Source organism: Anguilla anguilla, chromosome 9 (assembly GCF_013347855.1).
Source record: "Anguilla anguilla isolate fAngAng1 chromosome 9, fAngAng1.pri, whole genome shotgun sequence".
Taxonomy (NCBI): Eukaryota; Metazoa; Chordata; class Actinopteri; order Anguilliformes; family Anguillidae; genus Anguilla; species Anguilla anguilla.
This window is the reverse complement of record NC_049209.1, coordinates 3,591,923-3,613,280: the sequence shown is the minus strand read 5'-3', so window position 1 is coordinate 3,613,280 and position 21,358 is coordinate 3,591,923. Positions and strand designations below refer to the sequence as shown.

The 21,358-nt window shown below is 46.1% G+C and overlaps 2 protein-coding genes across 5 annotated transcripts in view; one reads left to right on the top strand and one right to left on the bottom strand.

Moving 5' to 3' along the window:
• Positions 1 to 1,949: 1,949 nt before the first annotated feature.
• Positions 1,950 to 3,523, bottom strand: LOC118235530 (F-box/LRR-repeat protein 21-like). Its single transcript, XM_035432970.1, has 2 exons — positions 3,104 to 3,523; positions 1,950 to 2,240 (listed from the first exon to the last, which is right to left on the bottom strand). The coding sequence occupies exon 1, from the start codon at positions 3,482 to 3,484 to the stop codon at positions 3,128 to 3,130; it is 357 nt and encodes a 118-aa protein (XP_035288861.1). The 5' UTR covers positions 3,485 to 3,523; the 3' UTR covers positions 1,950 to 2,240; positions 3,104 to 3,127.
• Positions 3,524 to 9,302: 5,779 nt separating this feature from the next.
• sh3pxd2b (SH3 and PX domains 2B) overlaps positions 9,303 to 21,358 on the top strand; it is a 45,884-nt gene continuing 33,828 nt past the window's right edge. For 3 of the 4 annotated variants that reach the window (XM_035431834.1, XM_035431832.1, XM_035431831.1), the window contains exons 1-2: positions 9,303 to 9,795; positions 17,030 to 17,110. In XM_035431834.1, coding sequence (XP_035287725.1) covers positions 9,724 to 9,795; positions 17,030 to 17,110 — 153 coding nt within the window. In that variant the 5' untranslated portion in view covers positions 9,303 to 9,723. The remainder of the gene's footprint in view (positions 9,796 to 17,029; positions 17,111 to 21,358) is intronic. The other variant, XM_035431833.1, reaches the window with a different exon arrangement.

Below are 21,358 nucleotides of genomic sequence, written 5' to 3'. Positions count from 1 at the left end.
GTAACGTGGCCTAGCTTTGCTGAGGCCCAGACTGTAACAGGAGGCTCAAGGACTATTCCCTGGAGGGTCAGTGCCATTGCACCCTACAGCAGGAGGCAATCTGAGTTGTCTCATTCAATACAACATTCATCTGTGTAAATTAACATTTATAAAAGGTAAGGTATGCAAGTCACCTTGAGTTACCGGACAGGAAATCGATAGCAGTGCGTTATAATGAGTTGGGAATTGGGCTCGTAACACAGGGGTTGCAGGCTCGATTCCCTGGTGGTGCTCAGCCATTGCACTCTCGGGCAAGGCGTTTAAAATTAATTTCTTCATTGAAATTTCCAGCTCAGCCCCGGCTGTATGTAAATACACGTGAGCTCAGTTTGCTGAATTACATTACATTACAGGCATTTAGCAGTCACACGTATCCAGAGAGACTCACACAACTGTCTACATTGCATCCATTTATACAGCTGGATATATAATAAAGCAATGCAGGTAAAGCACTTTGCTCAAGGGTAGAACGGCAGTGTCCTTCCTAGGAGTCGAACCTGTGACCTTCAGGTTACAAGACCAACTCCTGACCCATTATACTACGCTGCTGCCCCAATGCCTCGGTGGAAACAGAGTGGGTGCTGCTGGGTGTGAAGGGGATTGCGGGGGGCAGGGTACGCTACATGCCTCATCGTTTTGGTGACACGGGGTGCACGCTTGCCTCTCGTCCCCCGGCAGTGTTCTGCGTGAGGATTTTCAACGTCCGGCCGTACCGCTACGGGGGCGGGGTCTCGCGGGGGGAGCCGCTGGGGTACCTGCTGCCCCTCCAGGAGAGACTCTCCGGCATCACCTCCCACCTGCAGGTGCAGATGTGTGACCGCTCCGACCCCTCCCCCTTTATCTGAGCTCAGCCAATGGGATCGCTCTGAAACGGCGGCAAAATCCACGCGGAGAGAGCGCGGATTTAAAACACGTGGGGTCAACTGCAGCGAGCACAGCTGCAGCTTAATTTCAGGTTTAAGCGGAAAGACCACAGAACTGCATCAAAACTTGAACAGCTTATCCTTATTTCACAGCTTGGGACAGCCATTCCAGTTGTCATGCAGTTTTGTGGTCTAGGGGTTTGAACCAGAGCGATTGATTATACCGCAGTATTACTACTCCTTATCCAAGACTCTCTGGCTCTTACAAATATAACACGTCCCTAAAAATTCTCAATTCCATTAACTTTTATTTCTGTATAGTGCTTTTTACAGAGAACAGTCACAAAGATGCTTTACGGAGTAGCAAATTCCAACACCTCTATACCACTCACACTGGACCCCTTGTGGCTTGTGTCTCGACCTTGCACACCTCTATAGATTGCACTCCTGTACATGTAGTTCTTATCACATCCAGTCAGCTGCTTATCGCATCTAATCACATTTAATCTAACGATCATGTACCACTCTGTAGGCTTGACTTGCAGTGGCTAACATGTACCACAAGGTGGCAACACTGCTCAGAACTTAAAAGCAAACCAGCTTTTTTCCTTTCAGAATAAAGGTACTTTACTGTATAAACACTGCATGACTGTGCATTTGTCTATTGTCTAAAAGTCAATTTGTCTGTCATGTTTTACAAAAGAATTACAATACCTGCCACATAGCATTACTCAGATAATTACAATGATCATGTCCTCATGAATTCACATCACAGCAGAATACCTAGTGTGTGTGTATGGGGGGGGGGGGAGTTGGGGGGGCGGGGGGGGCCGGGGGCGGCTTTGGCTACAAATATATTTTCTTTCTCTTTTTTAATTTTTTTAATTCAGTGAGTGCTGCTAGGCTCTATAAACCTGTGCAAATACCAGTGTATAATAACCAGTCGTAATCAATAAAAAATAATTTAAATCATTCTCATTATAGCTTTTTTTATTTTGAAAAAGTGTATATTACAATATACGTATACACAGTGAGAACAGTCCTTCCAGTGCATTTCTGACGATGTTGAGTGTATTACATTAGCTGATGTGATAAGTTCGTTCAACTTTAACACCAAAACAACGTGAGTTCCCACCGAAACGGATCAGCGGTTCAGCTCCTCATCCAGCGGCTCCAGCCCGCTGGCGCACACCCCCAGCTCCACCAGGAGGGGGCAGCGCAGGCCAACCCAGCCCAGCGTCGCCCTGCTCGCCGCCCGGCCACAGTACGCGTGCGTGGACGTGATATAGCCATTCTGCTTGTGCAACGCTGATAAATACAGTCTTAGACCTGCGATAGCTGAAGGGAAAGGTTTGCATTTAACATGTTGATCCTTAATCCTACTATACATAGGCCTACATGATATAGACACGTTGTAAAGGTTACTGGTTGTGTCAATACGAAAACCAAAGAACAGTTTGAATTAATCTTACGGGTTTTGTGAACTACCTCAAGCTGACTTGTCCAAAAACAAGAGAAAATCCTTTTGAAAATGTCATCGCTTGGCCTTCCAAAACCTCGTTTGATAACAGAAATTCACAAACACACACTAACCCTTTGTGTAATGGTAGATAGCAGCCATTGCTTACACACCGAGCTGTCATGTGCCTTATTGTTCAGAATTTGAATTTACATTCACTTTGTTAGCCGCTAGCCTTGTGCTAACAGGTAGAAGCGCCACAGCCTGCTTCACAGTTCATTCTGGGAACTGGAGGCACACGGGAATGAAATGAGATTGGATTGTGCACACTCAATTTCAGTGAAAACTGTCAAGCATTTGAATAACAAATTCAAGCCAAATACATCAGAGCACTAACTTGCATATGCTCAGAATGCTCATTTGGAAAAAGTGGGGGAAAAAAACTGACTCTCTACAAAATTAAAATCAACCAACCATTTCATTACAGAAGCGGAATATCGCGCACACAGGCACCGGAAATTGGAAGCGATGAGGGAGGAAATTAAGACTCCACTGTAGCGAAACTGATCCTCTGATTTTCTACATTTGCAAATAAATGACTGCAAGGCTACATTTTAGCATTTTTTTAAATTGCCCTTTCACGTCATAAGCAGGTCAGGGCTTAATGGCGTGACGAAGGCTCGGACCCAGCCTCAGCCACGCCCAGCGAGCCGACGCCCACGAGCAGCGAAATGGCCCTCACCTTGACGCTGACGTACTGCAGGTGCTAGGGGCGTGCTTCTTGATGATCTTGCTGGATGAGGTCAAGGGTATGGGTGGACTTCAGGTAGGACCTGGCGGGCTGGTTGAGCTCGAACCTGCAGCACAGGTCGGGGATGTGGAAGACCTGGTTCCAGCGGCGGCACACGGACGAGGCTCGGGCCCAGGCCCGGTCCACCGGCGACAGGTACTGGAACACCTGCGGGACCACGTGGTGCGGCAGGTTCCCCCAGTCCTCCCCGCGGGATGTCCGCTTGGGGGGGGGATCGCACGGGGAACTGGCAACCCTGCCCTTGCGTTTGGCCCCGTCGCCCTCAGAGGATGAGTGGGCGTGGCCGTCCGGGTCGGAGGTCGCTCTTCTCATCGTCGTTTTGTCGGCTGAACAGAGAGCGGCGAGCAGGGAGGCGCGTGTCGTTCCCGCCTCCGCCGATCAACCAATTACACGACTCGCTCTTTTCCGTCAGCTCCACTCCCCCCATGACCTGTTCTCAAGCCCACATCCCAACACCATGACTTCAAAGCTGCATCAAACCCATCCCCAGAACTACTTCCCTCTCATATAGGCGTCCCGGAGCGGTCTGAAACGGGACAGGTGCTGCAGACACGCCTGCCCGCCCACCCACCCCCCACCGACCCCCCCCACCCCCCCCCCCCGATGGCTGGCGCAGCTCGCGTTAGCCCCGGGATGATGTCCAGACCACTGATGACATCAGCAGAGAGAGCGAGCGAGCGATGCTTACCTGAGCCTCGCTCGTCCGTCACCAGACCGCGAACCCCAGCTGTCCCTTCCGATGGCACTGCAGCAGGCTATCCCTCGCGCCGAAAGGGTCTGACCCCAAATGCACAACACCCTCCCAGTCTGCCCCCACGCGGCCATTTTAAATGATGCAGAAAAATCCAAAGACATGCAGGTTAGGCTGCTTGGGAAGGGGGCGGGGGGGCATTCACAGAATGCTGCTGCACAAGAGCATGCATGCTCAGTCAACCTACCCTGTATAAATGAAGGTTATGAAGGTTAATAATTCAGACTGAAAGCTTTAGCAAAGCAGGAATATATTAAAGGGTGTAATTCAGTGAGAGGTTACAGCAATGTGGGTTAATAAGGGCATGCCAAGGTAATGTAAGGTTTGCATTTGGATTACACTTGCTGAATTCCTCAATGTGCACTTCTTATTCATACACAATGGCTAATGTCTTATAATAGGAATAGTTCAATCATTTTAATCTGAATAGTTCAAGTAGTTTGCCAATTATCATTCAGGGCAAAACACACCTACAGTCTGTCTTTTCAGGTAGGTAGTCTTTCAGGTCTCATTTCAAAGAGAATTGTGAGTTTCCATCTTTTCAGTTGTGGAATAAGCTACAGAGAGGCTCGTGTTTTCATTCACACCCCACTACAGTTCTGCATTTCAAATGTAACTGTACAGCGGTTCCTGATATTTAATTTATTAGTGGCTTATTGGCTTAAATAACTTGCTGTATGCAGTAATCACATGCTTTAAGGCGACAGCCCTGTGTGCGTACAGTACAGTGTGTGGAACGTAAAGCTGCTGAATGTGATATATTGCACCATCCCCAGGGTATTTTTCTTCATTACTGTCTCCGAACAACTGGTTTGAGCAAGGCGAGCCAGACCTTCAGCGCAGTGTTCAATCCCCCAGAGCCCCCATCCAATACCCAGACCTGATTCACAGCAGAAAGAGGCCGAGTACAACAGCACACCGGCGTTCAGTAGCACAAAGAACCACGGCCGAGATTTGATCCCAAGCCTAAACAGAGACGAGCGTGAACAGCACTGAACTTTGTGAATGAGTGTAAACCTCCACGGGTAAAGCAGCAGACGGTCCCCGCTGCTTTGACACATCCCGCCTGACAGTAGCATGAAAAGGACACCGTCGCGCAAACTAGCGTGTTAATCGGTTAGATAAACTAGATAATCTGTAGTACGCAGGATTTACTTCACAGGTATTCTCCCAAAGAGCTCGTTCCCACCCTGAAGATCCCTGTTGATCTTGAGAGTTATCCTGCCTCAGTATTAGTGAAGAGCTGACTCCCAGGAGAAAGAGTTAAAAATGCCTTTACATGGTGGAACACCCACAGAAGTAACCCATGCATCCATTTCTTTGGCATGGCATGTGATATCTATTTTGTAGTTTGGTATGCCAATTACATTATTAATATAACCGGCAACCATTAAAAAAATTCCTCAACTTGGCCACGAGACTGATGCGTGCGTGTGTGTGCGTCCTAATCATGAGATGAAGTGCCCCATTCAGTTCAACTCGAGGTTCCGCCACAGACCTACTTGTCCAGACGTACGTGCCCTTAACATGAGTCATCTTTCACTCATGACCGTCTCTGTCTCGAGCGCAATCTCTGTTGCAGTCCAAACGCACGCAACAGAAAATCCTTACACGGCGATTCACTGTGTCGTTACAGCTTCTGTATCTGCCGGGGTTTTTTTGTTTTTTCTTTTTTTTCTTTTAACAGATCAGTGGACGTTGCTCCCCGAGCTGTAAAAAATAACATGTTGTCCGTTGCATGTGATCATTTGCCACAGGCTGTCAGCATATAAACCGAGCTTTGAAACAGGCGCTGGGCTGTAGGCTACAATAGTTTAATATTTCCCACCTGGCAACGATTCTTCTTGATTTGTTGGGGACCTAATAAGGACGCAACAATTTCACCCTTCTCCTGTCTTCTGCGAAATTCCACCTATGCAGAAGTAGCTTGCAAATGGCCCTGGCATGATGCATGCTTTTGTGGACCCCTGTCGCGTTCGAGTGCCATTTTCCAGTTTGTGAATCCAGTAGAGACGAACACACTATCCTTGTCATTAGCTGGAGGACTACTAAAAACACGACAGGGAAAACAAAAGCATGCATCTTTCTTGATGGAGTATTCAAGCCAGGGACTGGACTGATACCAAGCGGCTTGAAAGCATCTCTCCCTACCACTAATTTGTCGGCGGGGGTATGACTTTAAAAGTGGTCGACTTGCCGTGTTTCGGTTTAAGTCGTCGGCAACATTAGCAGCGGCACTGCTGCAAGGTTGACCAGCATCTTTAGCCTCGCCGCTAACGTTATCGATAGCGTTACTAGGCTGACTGTTTTGTACATTTGTATTACTGAATCATATGGGGAATTAAAAAAAAAAAATTATAGAGAGAGAGACACTGTAGTTAATATGCAAATCGCCAGGGTGGGCCAAGCTCGTGATTGGTTGGGCCAGGCCCAACCTGGCCCAACCGTGGAGCCGGGCCTGTTTGGATAACCAAGTTAACTAGCTAGCTATAATATTGTTTATACAGCGTTAACTAACTCAGAATGTACAAATAAGATAGCCAAGCGAACCAACCAGCTAGATGATTAATGGCACGGCAAATATTACACATTGTTAATTTTATTATTGATTAATGTTTACCTGACAGAGTTAATGCGCGTGCCACGAGACTCTGGTTAGCTTGCTTCCAATGTAGCAACACCTCTGAAGACTAGCAATCGCTAACATTAGCCACAATTGTGTTCCTCTGACGATTTAGCTACAGCACAAGCCATTCTAAACAGCTACACTAGCTAACATAAGAGACACATAATAAACAAACAAATAGTTACTCGGCCATAGTAGCCTAGTAGCCATCTGGCTGCCTAACTTCAGTCAAGGAGTGAAGGCAAATTGTTTGCAAACTTACGCTTAGTTGTTTCCTTCAACGATAAGGCGCATATTTTAACAAGGTAATCCACATTAATATATATTTCCCGCTGTGCGAATCCGAGTCCAGATTACATGCACTGCCGTGATAGACTGAATTTTTGTACACACTGTCATGAAAATAAACTAGCCCCCCATACCTGGAAACCATCCTCTTGGCGTTAGATAGATTACAGGTTGCCATCTTGGCGGAAACCAGCCAAATGGGGATTCATGACGTGATACTTGGACGAAATTGTGGGAGTTACGTTTTCATGGGGAAATGAATGGGGGGAAATGTTTTGAATTTGTACTGGATCTTTATTCAGTCGATATAACTGCAACATTATATGAGCATGGCTCAGACCTCAGATTTTATTAAAGTGTAGACATGATTCCTTTCACAACATCCTAATTGGCTAAAGAGTTCACATAACTTGTTTCCAACTCCTGATTTAGCTATTGATAGAAAGTAAAGTAGGAACGACAAAAACCTTCAGGACTGGAATTCAGGAACCTCGTTTAACTCGGAACTAAAACTGAAGCCATTAGGGCAAACTATTCATACAAATACATTTATTAGCAAATAAATCCCATTAACCGGTTTATTCACGTATAAATGTATTATGAGTATGTTGAATTGCTGCATTTAGCCGTCTTTTATTCCACCAGGTGATTTAAAAGATTTTATTTACAGATACAATTGTTGTCTTACTTGTTAGTCATATATGTATCCAACAACTGGTGTTGTTCCTTTCTTGTTTATAAGTTAATTTGCTATTAATGTCATTAGGACATTAAGGTATGATGTCATTAAAAGCATGGCATAATAAGCATATCAGCAGTGGCATAGGTTTGAATCTCGCTTGATGATACAGCTCCCTTGAAGAATGCATGTGACCTGAAAAAATAACTGTTTAAAAGACTGGTTTATTTTTAATGTGTTATTTTCTCTGCATAAAAAATTAAAAAGAAGCAATAAGTATGTACTTAAATGAGGGTGTGGCCCTCCTGTCAATCAAAGCAAGCAGCCTGGGGCTCACACAGGCACTGTGTCACAGGGACAGCATGAGAGGCTGTCGGCATTACTGTGCTCGTCCCCTAGGTGGTGCTCAAGATCCAGCAGGCTATCTTGAATCTCAGCAGCCATTGCAGTGCAGCATGGACCAAGGAACTCCTGTCCCAACAAATACACCTGGATATGTTGCACCCCTGCTACCTCTGTCAGAAGCTCCTGCATGGTAACATGGCAGTTGTGCTCTGGATTGCTAAGCACAGGACTGGAGTAAGCAACTATCCCCCCCCCCCCCCCCCCCCCCCCTTCGTATTCTATTGGATGCGGCAGCACCCCACCACTGCCCTCATTACTCATGTCAGTGCACGAAATAAAGGGCTTGCTGGAGTACACCTGGGCGAGGACAGAGGCTGTGACCAGGACTTTGTGATGCTAGTGAAGTCCTTGATAAAGTGTCTGTAGTATGACGCTAGGCTCACAAAGCTGTGGACCTCCTTCAGTGACAAGGGGGTTGACCAGTTTTTTGCTGCTTCCACTTTGGTGGGGTCAGTTGCTCTCCCTCCCCTCCCCTCCCCTCCCCACCCCTCCCAACTGGCCCTGGCAGTTGGTCTCTCTTCTAAAGAGCTGGCATTAGGCAAGATTGAGCGGAAGGTTGGCCTTGTTGCCTTGTCGAAACGGGGGGGCGTGCACCGGAATGTTGTCCGAGGCCCAGTACACATACTGTAGCTGGAACACCCTGTAGGACCGCCTCTACGAGCCTCTCAAAGGCTGAGGGGCTGCCGTTGAGCTTGAACGGTACAACGGTGTCCCCACAGGACCTTCCCCACCGTGGAGGCTGTGTTTCGGCATGCTGCTGCAGAGAGGGGGACCTGCCAGTGGCTGCTGTGCAGATCTAGTCAACCGCACCATGGAAAGTCCCTTATGCTGTTGAGGGCGTTGTCAATGCAGGGAAGGGATAAGAGTCCTTTTTTGTTATTGCCTTCAGCCATCTGTAGTCCATGCAGAAACGGAGGAAGCCATCTTGTTTTTTTCTCACTAGCCCTGCTGGGGTTGCCCACAGGCTTTTTGAGTGGCGAATAACATCTGACGATGCCACCTCTTCCATTCTGGCCTCTACTTCTGCTCACTGTACCATGGGCCATTATGATGTTTATTTTGGGCTCCATTTTAATTTTCCATTTCCCATTTTAATTTAAAATTTGACATTTTAAATTAAAATTTTAAGTTTTAAATTTAAACATTTTAAATTTAAATTTTGTTTTGGGCTGAATAATGCTCCATACCTCACATTAAGAATCATACATGATCTAATACATTGTCACACATCTCTCATTCAGAAATCAAAATCATACGTGATCACTTCCCGTTGTGGTTGTCTCATTGCGCCACCTAGTGGTTGTCTCTGAATTTAAGTAACAGTAAAACTTTTCTAAACAAAAGGTTTGATTCAGTAACTTAGAAAAACTAACCCAGATTTACACAAAGCACAAGAGAATTAATATTTTTGGCGTTTGACGTTTTCCTTTGACACGTCAGCCATGTGTTTTCCCTTGGACGGTCGTCGTCCTTTTCCTTTAAGTAGGAAGTCATCTCGTAATGTAATTGCAGTCGGTGAGCTGGGATAGGCTGGGAATTCGGTTCAGGGCCGACCAGCATACTGTAAGACCCCAGTAGCCTAAGAAAGAGCGAAAGGAGAAGAAAGGACTGGATGTATCACAGGGAATTTGTACAGGTCCATGCATGAAAATTAAACTTAACACCAGACTTTTCCACGTACCAAGCTCTAACAGATCGGAACCACGCGGATGACATCAGTTGCGCGTGGAAACTTTTGCTACTGGCTCTGATCTTTGGAAGACGGGACTGCTGTTTTTATTGAGATTCGGACGGATTGCACCATGCCCAGACGGGTAGTACAAGAAGTAACAGTTCAAGATGTTCAAAAGAGGAGAAACCCCAATAAACACTATGTAAGTCATGCAATTCAATGATATTGCTTAATCCTGAAAGATGATAGATTTTCTTTTTTGTTCATTTACCTTGCTTTTTTTTTTGTTTTGTTTTTTGGCAACAAGTTTTCTTTGTTTGAACTGAATCATCGCTTTATCTAAATCATAATGGCCCCAATCCCAATTTTCAATCGATTTTCACTCCAAATAATCTGTGCAAGAATACAGAACAATAACTGGTAATGCAACAGATGTAACTGTTTTGTGCTTTTGTACAGTTCAAGAGAACGGAAGGCGTTTATTTGGGGAAATCAGCACGTCTGTTGTAGCTTTCTATCCGCATAACAAGGTTCGGTGTCTGGGATTGGTGGTTGTTTTAAAAAAGTGATTTTTCTGTCGCTTTCTATCTTATTCTTGTCGTTTACACTCGAGCTAAAAAAGAACGGCAATGTTCGCCTCATGTACAGATGTCAACATCTGCAAATAGTGGAATTTTGTTGGTGGCGGAGCTGCAGTTCTTTATGTAGTGTGCGGATACGGTGCTATAATTACGCTTCAGCATAGTCTGTACACGTAGCCCAAGTAAATGTAACATATGTACTTAAATGCGGGTACTAGTTGTATAGCCAGTGGGATTCGTTCGATTTTAGAACTGTTGAAAACGGATTGTAAAGTCTGCCGTCCGATTGTTAAATTTAGGGTGCCAACAAAGCTCAACTTTGAGCAATAAGTGCGAAATAAGTGCTTTGGTGGTAGTGCTGGTCTGTGATGTTATTGGCTAGTCGGCGAGCTCCACACAACCACATTTGGCCTGCTTAAACGTAGCTATAATCCTATGAAAGTGTGTGCAAATAAAATATTCAAATCGGTAATAAAAATAAATAAATAAAAAAACTGAACGTTGTAACTATTTAAGACCGCATTTTAGATAACAGTGCATTCGTTTATCCGAGTGGTCTCGAGCGCAGTGGCTTAATTCCAAGCCTGCATTTATCAATGTGACAAACAGTAGGTTAATGTTACTTTGAAATGTATTGGCATTAAAAAGGCAGTGATTATTTTCAGAACTTTCGACATGCTTGAAAGCTTCCATGCGTGGATAGTCTGAGCATAATAGTATGCTCATTTAGTCCATTCCAACTTTATGCATTTAAGATCTACATGGGCTCAACACGCTCTAGGATACTTTGAGCCAGTTTCACAGACACAGATTGACAGACACAAATGAAGTCTAGTCCTAGACTGAATTCAGTTTTGAATGGAGATTCTTCATACAAAACTCAATTCCATTTAGTCCAGGACTAAGCTTAATCTGTGTCTGTGAAACGGGCCGATAAATATTTTTTAATACCCCCCAAGCCTTTCTTGCTCATCCATAATGGGAAAGAACAAGCAGATCACTTTTTGTGTGAACCGTGACCTAATGTAATCACAACTGTTCATCCTGCTTCTTTTCAAAAACCTGCAGTTAACTGGCAATACAGACATTTTAATGGGTCTGACATTTCAGTTTGTACTCTTAAACTATTAGATTTGCATTTTTATTAGCTCTACTGCTAGAATGCCTGGGGGACTCAGGAAGAGGATTTATTTTTGGATGGATGGTGTCCAGACAAATCCCATGATAATTTTGGAAGCCCTTGTGTGTACAATAAGTGTGCCTACTACATTGCCATTGACTGAGGGAGACAGTTTTTTTGGGATGCTGCTTTGCGATTCTTCTTGATTTTTTTAGTACCGGTGAAAGTTTTATTCCTGGATTAAAGCAGCAAAGGACGTCCTGTGTGGTTGTGGCCTACTGGCAGCTCAGCTGGGCCTGTACTGTGGGTTGGGATGGAAGCACATTACTGACCAGGAAGGGTAGTGTGTAAGGCCCTGGGTTTGTACACAAAACTCTGGTGGAAATGGACAGAACTGAATGTTTGAACAGTGCCCGTCCTTTCCCTCTCTGTGCAAGTTGCACAATCCCCTATCTCTTTGCAACATGGACATGGTGTACCGAGTTTTCATTAACATGTTTGGATATTTCTCCTGTTTTGAAAAGCAGGAGGAAATGGTCTTGTTTTTTCCACTCCCATAAATTAAGAATGAAATGATACCCTAGGCCACTTCAGTCATGACTACTCGCAAGGTCCATCTTTACTTTGTTTTCATTTGGATTTGGTTGGCTTGATACTTTGCACAAGCCCATGATAACAAATACATGAATATGTTATAAACACATCTTCCGTGGTAAATAGTTTTGGCCGAGCAGCAGACAGTGCACGTATGCTTTTGTCTGCTCTAGCCAGCCACTTCAGTGTTTCTGTTTCAGATTATATATGCAGTGTCCTGCTGGGGTGGAGATCGCAGCTGGAGTTTGGCTCTCTATTGTGCGAAGCAGAGTGAGGAGTTACTATGGAAAGAGAGAGAGAGAGAGTGTGTGTGTGTGTGTGTCTGCGTGTGTGTCTGCGTGTACGTGTGTGTGTGTGTTTGGAGTGAGGCTGCTGCTGGTTATAGTTTGTACCTGTGTGTGTGTGTGTATGTGTGCGTGTGTGTATGTGTGTTTATGCGTGCGTGTGCATGTGTGTGTGTATGTGTGCGCGTGCGTGTGTGTGTATGTGTGCGTCCGTGTGTGTGTGTGTGCGTATGTGTGCGTCTGTCCGTGTGTGTGTGTGTGTGTGTGTGCGCGTATGTGTGTGCATATGTGTGTGTGTGTGCGTCTGTGTGTGTGTGCGCGCGTGTGTGTGTGTGAGTGGGCGACAGACTGTCGGCATATGGCTAAGTGGAGATAAAACGACGCTGCTTTATTGTGATGGATCTGTATGATATCGTGGAGATCCTTTCATGTTGCTAAGACTCGCGTGCATGAGAGTGATGCAGGCTAGATTTCAGTGGGAAACTAAAACCAGATGAATTGCACGTTAAGTATAAAATGTAGTAATAGTTCCTCTTGAGGATAGCGACCTTTAAAAATTTCCACTTATTTTAGGGGCAATATTAAACGTTATTTAGAATGTAAGGATAATTATTGGCCTAGGTTGTTTGTATGTTGACATTAATTAAAATATAGGGCAATGTGTGTAGGGTTATTTTATGGCCTACATGGGGCTTAAATATTTATATGCTTGTGAGTGTGCATGTGTGTGTATGTGCGTGTATGTGTGTGTGCGCATGTACGTGTGTGTATGTGCATGTGTGTGTGTATGTGTATGTGTGCGTGTACATGTGTGTGTGTATGTGTATGTGTCCGTGTACGTGTGTGTGCGTGTACATGTGTGTGTGTGTGTGTGTATGTGTGTGTGCGCATGTACGTGTGTGTATGTGCATGTGTGTGTGTATGTGTATGTGTGCGTGTACATGTGTGTGTGTGCGTGTGTGTGCGTGTACATGTGTGTGTGTGTGTGTGTATGTGTATGTGTGCGTGTACGTGTGTGTGTGTGTGTGTGTGTGTGTATGTTTATGTGTGCGTGTACTTGTGTGTGTGTGTGTGTGTGTGTGCGTGTGTGCGTGTGTGTGTGTGTGTGTGTGTGTGTGTGTGTATGTGTATGTGTGCGTGTACATGTGTGTGTGTGCATGTGTGTGCGTGTGTGTGTGTGTGTGTGTGTGTGTGTGTGCGCATGTACGTGTGTGTATGTGCATGTGTGTGTGTATGTGTATGTGTGCGTGTACATGTGTGTGTGTGTGTGTGTCAGTGATGAGCAGAGCAGTGTTTAGCTGCTTTCTCTCTCTAGTCCCCCTTTGCGGCTTTGGGCTCCTGAAACAGCTCCAGAGTTCTCAGACCAACATGATCATTACATCGTTTCAGGTCGCCTCCCTGCCATTTCTTCCTCTTCCTTTCTGAAAGTGTTTGTTGTGCTTGTGCATCCGCCAGTGAGCTGCTCCCATTGTAACACGAGCCCATGGGCTGGTACTGTTTCAAAGTGAGTAGCATGAATATAGCCTCTCCTATTGACTTCACTGAAAGTGGTATGGGCTTGTGTTCGGTCAGTTTAGGGCGGCGCACACATCAATATTGCTTAAGTGAAAGTTGGATTTAACACAATTTGTAAAATAGGCCATTGTCCATCCTCATGTGCCCTTAAAGTGCAGCATGAAGTGTTATTTTACTTGTAAAGTACAGACTTTACATTTGAAGGGAATTCATGCCATTTTCAAGGGAAAGAATGTGAAACACAGACATGGTTTGACGGAGAGCGTGGTATAGTGTAGGCTATGTTTTCTATGCTCTTCATTTTTCGAGCCATAGGCGGGGTCATCCACAGAGGATTGCACTGGGCCTGCCAGATGACATCACTCTTTCTGAGCTGTTATTGAACGTCCCGTGGAATTTGATCATGTGGACGCACAGAAGGTTGCAGCTGTCAAACTCAGATAGAGAAAATACAGGGAAGGGTTGGGGGTAACCACGGCAACCGGTTACACTTGCTTTTGGCAGAGACCGAGTTCTGTTAAACATTAGGCCTGATGTCTTCAGGACTGAAATTCTGCATTGTGTAGCCTACTTTTTTTCTTATTTTACATTAAAGGGCACGTAAGGTCTCTTAATTAGAAGTGGAAAGGGTTGGGGGTCGGGGGGGGGGGGGGGGAGGAGCTGGGGCTGGGGCTGGGGTGAAAATGGGTTTTTTGGAAATGCTAAGTGTTTATAAAAGCCTTTTAAGGACTTTGTGTTCTTGGAATGACTTGCTCAACATTTGTTCTGGCTTAGCCTGTTTTTTTTCATGTACTTCAGTTTTCCAGGAATTAATTTTGAAAAAAAAAAAAATGCTGCTCCCAGTTATTTGTGCTGGTTTAATGGTGATCCTGCAAAAGTCCTGATTGTGATTAGAGCAGCTGCTCGGGCAGTTAGCCAAATTAGCCTAAGACGCCCTGCCATGCTGCATTTTTCATCCACATATTGAGCTGTACGAATACATCGCAACAAGGAAAGAGCAAGATTCTGATTGGACACTGAAAACCCTTTTGTTTCTCATAGGCCTATATGCCCATATTTACGGCTTGTTTGGTTCAGATTTCAATCCTGTCTGGGTTTTTTTTTTCCCCAGGATTTCAGGTTGGGTATTCAGAAGTGAATTTCTTTTCTTTTAACCCAATAACATCAAAGCGCACGCCACATATGAATGATTAAGCATTTTTCTCCATATTTTGCTGTGCTTGCGGCCGTTAAATCGTTTCGGAGTGCAGCCGCTTGCCGTTTGAGTGACAGGCCGTACGAATGAGTCGCATAAGCGCGCAACGTGGCGCGGTTTCCCCCGCCAGGAAGCGGCGATGTCACGGGAAGCTCATCCTGCCAGATGGTACGAAGTGGTCAGGAAGCAAGTCACCGACCGCCGCCTTCTGACCCGCCATCGGCGAGGCTTCGTCTGGCCAGCGGTGCGCCGCTGAGGAGCTTCGCGGGAGCGGGCCTGAAGCGCGCCAGGGTCGGGCACCTCCACCGTGCCCAGGTGTCATTTCTGCTGCAGCCGCATCGAGCTGGTTGCTCACTAGGTTCTGCTCGCTGAACGTGGTCATTTCCGTATAAATCCACATCGTGGTCATACCCTGTGGTCATGAATCACTCCTAAAACCTGTCGGCCAAAATATGTTTTTCTTCTTATTTTTTTTTGTCCTTTGATTTTTTTTTGGTGTGGGGTGTGGGGGTTGGTGCAAGGTGTGTGGTAATTCATCCATTAATATAAGCCCTCTAGGCCTATATTTTGTAATACACTGTTATGTAGGTTTATGTGTGCGTGTACACAGATTTTTTATGGGCTGAGGTGCATGGCGTGGGCTAATATAGCTTATATAACCATAATATTACCATATCACTTTTATCAGCATAAAGTTCATGTGCGAGTCAAGTATTATTATTATCGTTATTATTATTATGCATGTTGTTAGATACTAATATTGGAAGGAATGCAGAGGTTCACCTCATAAACACAAGGTCTCGGTGATCAGATTGGTTGTCTTAAAAAAGACTGGTCCTTTATTAGCTTAATGTCTCTTCCAGTCACTTATAGATGAGTCAAATTAGGCTCTTCTCACTCCAGGGTTTGGTTTCAGTGATAATGTGATTGTCTCATATTGTGCACACAGGAAACAGGCAGCAGAATGTATCATCTCATGAGTAGGGGGTCGGGGGGGGGGGGGGGGGGGGGGTGGTGAAGGAAATGCGTTGGAGAGTTTGTGTGAGCGACTTTCACATGTGTGAATAAATGAAAACCATGTCGTGTGTCTGCCAAGCTTAAAAATAGGCGTGTTTCCGGTAAGACAATGCAGGTGCAACGAGATCACATTTGGTCATGCTTCCACGTACGTGTTGATGATTTTATCAGCCACCAGCCAGCGTGTGGTTTGTTCTGTTGGTTGTTTGCGCCAGCCCTGATGGCTACATCTGGTAAAAGGAAAATGGAAAGTGTGAGGTGTGGGCCAGTTCACATGGCAAAATCGAAGGCCCCACAGTTAGCTACTTCACTAGCTGATGTTTTCTACTGATAACAAGACCGGGTTAAAATCTAGTAAATGGCTGGACCTAAGACACGTGATCCAGCCGACCAATGGTGTAACTTCCTCACTCATCACTCAGTCACTCAGTCAGTCAGTCACAGACATTCGCGTTTGTAGGGCTGGCCCCGCTGTTGCGGTCCAGCCAACAACATCAACAACATTAGACCTATTTTGTGGAATAAATGTCATTGTGTTCTCTGTTCTATATAGACTGTAGGTTATGGGTTATTTCGTTTTTAACTATTTAGGAAGGTAATGCCTACTGTAATTATTTGAACCATATACTGTGTATCCACCTTATTAGTAGGGCCCAAAACCGGAATTTGGTTGATGGCCTTAGTGCCCCACCACGTGGGCTTGGTGACTCGCTAAAATCGAAGATTCATTAAGGCCTTTTGGCTTTGGCCAATAACTTTTTTTTATATTAAAATAAATAAATAAACAAAATAGGTCTCACAGTGAGTTGCAGAAAACATTATTGCATAGTCCAGGTGTATAGTGGACTACACTGATGTATTTTAAGGAATCAAAGCGTTAAGTATAATTGGTTAAAAGTTTGCTTGTCTGCTGTATACTCAGTAATTTTTTTGGGAGTACCAGAGGGGGCAGTAGTGAGTTGAAATCCCACCTGGAAGGCCAGGTGTGACTCTTAAGACCAGCACTGGCTCTGGCGAACATGACTGTAGACCCAGGCCGTGTCTCAGCGCAGCGACCTGCTCTCTGATCTGACTGACACCTGCCAAAAATTCACCGCGTCCTCTTCCTCCTCTCGCCCTTCCTCTTCCAGGTCTACATCATCAAGGTCTGCTGGTCCGACGGGTCGACGGAAGTCATATTCCGGCGCTACAGCAAGTTCTTCGACCTCCAGGTGCGTCTCCCGCCATCGCCGCTGCGCTTTCAGGCCGTCGGCTTCGAGCAAAGCCGCCCTCGGGCAAATCACAGCTGCGGTAACCGTAGCGACACTTCAGGGAAGTCTGGCGAAAAGTTGGCGGCCATTTTGAACCGTGTGACACTCTTAATGATATGAGTAGAGCTGAGAGTGAAACCCAAGGGGCTCTAAAGGGCAAGATTTCAGAGATAACTGCAAAAATGGCATTTACAAAAGTCAATGTGTAATGTTCAATGTATCCTAAGAGTGTAATACAAATTTTCTCATTTGTGTGTTAAAATTTTTTATACTTTAATAGAGTTATCAGTGTTAACAGTTTGAGTCCTATTCTTCATGTCCTTTTGAACCTTTTAGTCTTTTCATATTACTTCCAATTTCCCCCGTATTTAAATATGTGTTAATAATGCATAGAATTTTTAACCAAATGCAAGTAATTTGGTTTGTTTAGTACTTTCTTCATTAAATGTAATGTGATATTTGTAGTGGTTTGGTAAGAATGGCCCTCCTTGCCTGGTTTAATTTGGCTCTGCCTGTGCTGACCGTGCCTGTGTGGCTTATCAGGTAGAATCAAGATCATCCTCGCGATCTGGCTTCCGTAGCAACGCACGTCAGCACTCCTTCCTGGTCAGGCTGAAGGGTGTCAGCGCTGCCAGGAGGCGGGGCTTCCCCGTCTCAAACGGAGAGACGATGCCAAACTGCTGACCAACGAGAATCTTTTCTCTTATCCCCGCGGCTCCTCCCTGTGCTGCTGTAGCTTCCAAGTCGGAATGCCATGACGGTCTCGTAATTCCGCTAAGATGGAATTTCAAAAATACGAAAGTAAGGGTCTGGACTCTGGGAACGCATTACAGTGTTCCCTCTCTCTGACCTACCTGGACAGCCCCGACACTCCCGGGGTGGGGTAATTCCCTTGTTATTCCGCTCTGACCCACCTGGACATTCCCGGGGTGGGGTAATTCCCTTGTTACTTCGGTCTGACTCACCTGGACATTCCCGACGTTCCCGGGGTGGGGTAATTCCCTCATTATCCCACTCTGACCCACCTGGACGGCCGCGACATTCCCGGGACACGGTGATTCACGGACGGGACGCGGGCCATCTGTGCTCTGGTTCCTGGGGGCCTTACAGTTAACCAGCTGAGACAGCTGTTCTGGAAGCCTTCTCCCTGCTGCTGCTCTGTCCCTGTACGGGATGCTGTCTCTGTATGGGACACTCTGTCTCTGTATGGGACGCTCTGTCTCTGTACGGGACGCTCTGTCTCTGTACGGGACGCTCTGTCCCTGTATGGGACACTCTGTCTCTGTATGGGACGCTCTGTCTCTGTATGGGACACTCTGTCTCTGTACGGGACGCTCTGTCTCTGTATGGGACACTCTGTCTCTGTATGGGACACTCTGTCTCTGTACGGGACGCTCTGTCTCTGTATGGGACCCTCTGTCTCTGTATGGGACGCTGTCTCTGTATGGGACGCTCTGTCTCTGTATGGGACACTCTGTCTCTGTACGGGACGCTCTGTCTCTGTACGGGACGCTCTGTCTCTGTACGGGAGGCTCTGTCTCTGTGTGGGACGCTCTGTCTCTGTGTGGGACGCTCTGTCTCTGTACGGGAGGCTCTGTCTCTGTACGGGACGCTCTGTCTCTGTATGGGACGCTCTGTCTCTGTGTGGGACGCTCTGTCTCTGTGTGGGACGCTCTGTCTCTGTGTGGGACGCTCTGTCCCTGTATGGGATGCTGTCTCTGTATGGGACACTCTGTCTCTGTATGGGACGCTCTGTCCCTGTATGGGACGCTCTGTCCCTGTATGGGACGCTCTATCTCTATACGGGACGCTGTCTCTATACGGGACGCTCTTTCTCCAGCTCTGGCTCCAGACCTCCCTGTCCGCCTCTCTTCAATCCCAGCTCTCATTCCTCTCTCTGCATTTCAGGCTGTTAGCCGGTGCCCTGGCCCTTCACAGCAGTTCCGTTTTACAGCTGCCTGCTGGACCCCCGAAAGCATCGCTCTGCTCTGCTCTGCTTCGCTGGCGCCCGTCCTGCATGAACAGACACCGCTTCGGCGGAAACAAACTGGAGGATGTTTAAATCCATATTCGGCGTGCTTTTTAAATCTTCTAATTTATAGAACAGCACTCGGTGTTATTAACTGCAACTTAAGAACCGAGCCAAGCCTTTTTTGTGTTCACGTTGGCCTCAAAGAACTGGCTTTCTTTATTTTTTTTTATTTAACCTTTGTTTACCCAGGGTAGGTTCACTGAGCACGGATGCTCTTTTGCAGGAACTCCCTGCTTTAGGCCATTCTGTGGCTACTTGCATTTTCATTAACCCTTTCTGGTGTCAGGTTCTTTGTAAACCTGCTTGGTAAGGTCAGAAATATGTGATTAGAATGTTCTTAACTGAACATTCTAATGCTGATGTCACAATCACTGCTGGTAACTGAGAGCAGAACGCTGATTAAGGGTTTGATCATACAGATTTTATGGGCCATTGTTTTGTCTCATTGCAGTCACCACCAGGATTTAATTTGCATTACATTCTGTTCATGCAGTTGCATGCATATTTCATTTGAACTGCTGCCATGCTGCAACCTGTCCAATGTCACCCTGACCTTGATTTTTAGACAGCATATTTTAGAAACCTCTGGAAAATACCTGGGTTATGAGTTGTAAACAAACTGGCCCTGGAGCACAGAGTAGGGTTTACGGCATCATTACCCCCCCCCCCACCCCCCCCCCCCACCCCGATCCGCTGTTTTCCGGAGTTGTTTAGCCAGCTGCAGAACTGTGTGTGCTTTGTTTACCCAGTCTAATTGAGGCCAGTCCTGCTGCAGGCCGCAGCGAGAGGCACCCTGTCATTGGGGCTGATGATGCTGCTGAAACGCATTCCTTCCTACATAAAAGCAGGAGGAAGTGATGCGATGTCCAGCTAATGTACACCCCCCCCCCCCCCCCCCCCCCCCCCGCCACACACACACACACACACACACACACACACACACACACACACGCACACACACGCACACGCACTCACACACACACACACACACACACACACACACACACCACACACACACACACTCACACACACACACACACACACACACACACACCACACACACACACACTCACACACACACACACACACACACATTCACCCCCCTCCCCCCACACATACACAGACACACACACACACACACACACCATGAGGATGAAAGCTGAAAAAAACACCAACACTGGAAAGACTGCTGAGATTCGGGCTACAGGCTCCCTGTCAATCGGAGGAGTTCCCATAGTGATGGTGGTACCCTGCCAACTGAAACCCTCCCTCCCTACTCACCCAGAAGTACTCCCATGTACAGTTCACACTGACAGGCCTGTATTCTGTCCAAACCATTGGGCACATCACTGCTGCAACAGCAAAGGCCTTTTCCAGATGCCATCATTCTGCAGGCCCAATCAGGAGTGTGCCTTTTTCAAGCTGAGGAAATAAAAGGGAATACCCAGTAGTATTCGTCAACACACCTGGCTCAATGTTAACCTAAACGCACTTCTCCCTCTTATTTACTGTATTCCAAAAAAAACATATCTCACGGGTTTGTTTCACTCAGCTGTGTTGACGTAAATAAATACCAAGCTCTGTGGGGTTTTTCCCCTTCAAATTATACAGCTGTCGCATACTTTCCACGTGCAGTAACTGCGGAGCCTGACCTCTGAAAACGTGGAAAAGGCATCAGCCTGGCGCAGTGATCGCTGCACAGCTGCAGCTGCAGAATGCGTTTCTGCAGCAGTGAACCCGGCCCAGGTTTCGCTCCTGCGCTGTAAAACTGCGTCCCCTGCATTATTTCTGTTCTGTAAACTGCATCTCCTGCATTATTTCTGTTCTGTAAAACTGCATCTCCTGCATTATTTCTGTTCTGTAAACTGCATCTCCTGCATTATTTCTGTTCTGTAAAACTGCATCCCTGCATTATTTCTGTTCTGTAAACTGCATCTCCTGCATTATTTCTGTTCTGTAAAACTGCATCTCCTGCATTATTTCTGTTCTGTAAAACTGCATCTCCTGCATTATTTCTGTTCTGTAAAACTGCATCCCTGCATTATTTCTGTTCTGTAAAACTGCGTCCCCTGCATTATTTCTGTTCTGTAAAACTGCATCCCTGCATTATTTCTGTTCTGTAAAACTGCATCCCCTGCATTATTTCTGTTCTGTAAAACTGCATCTCCTGCATTATT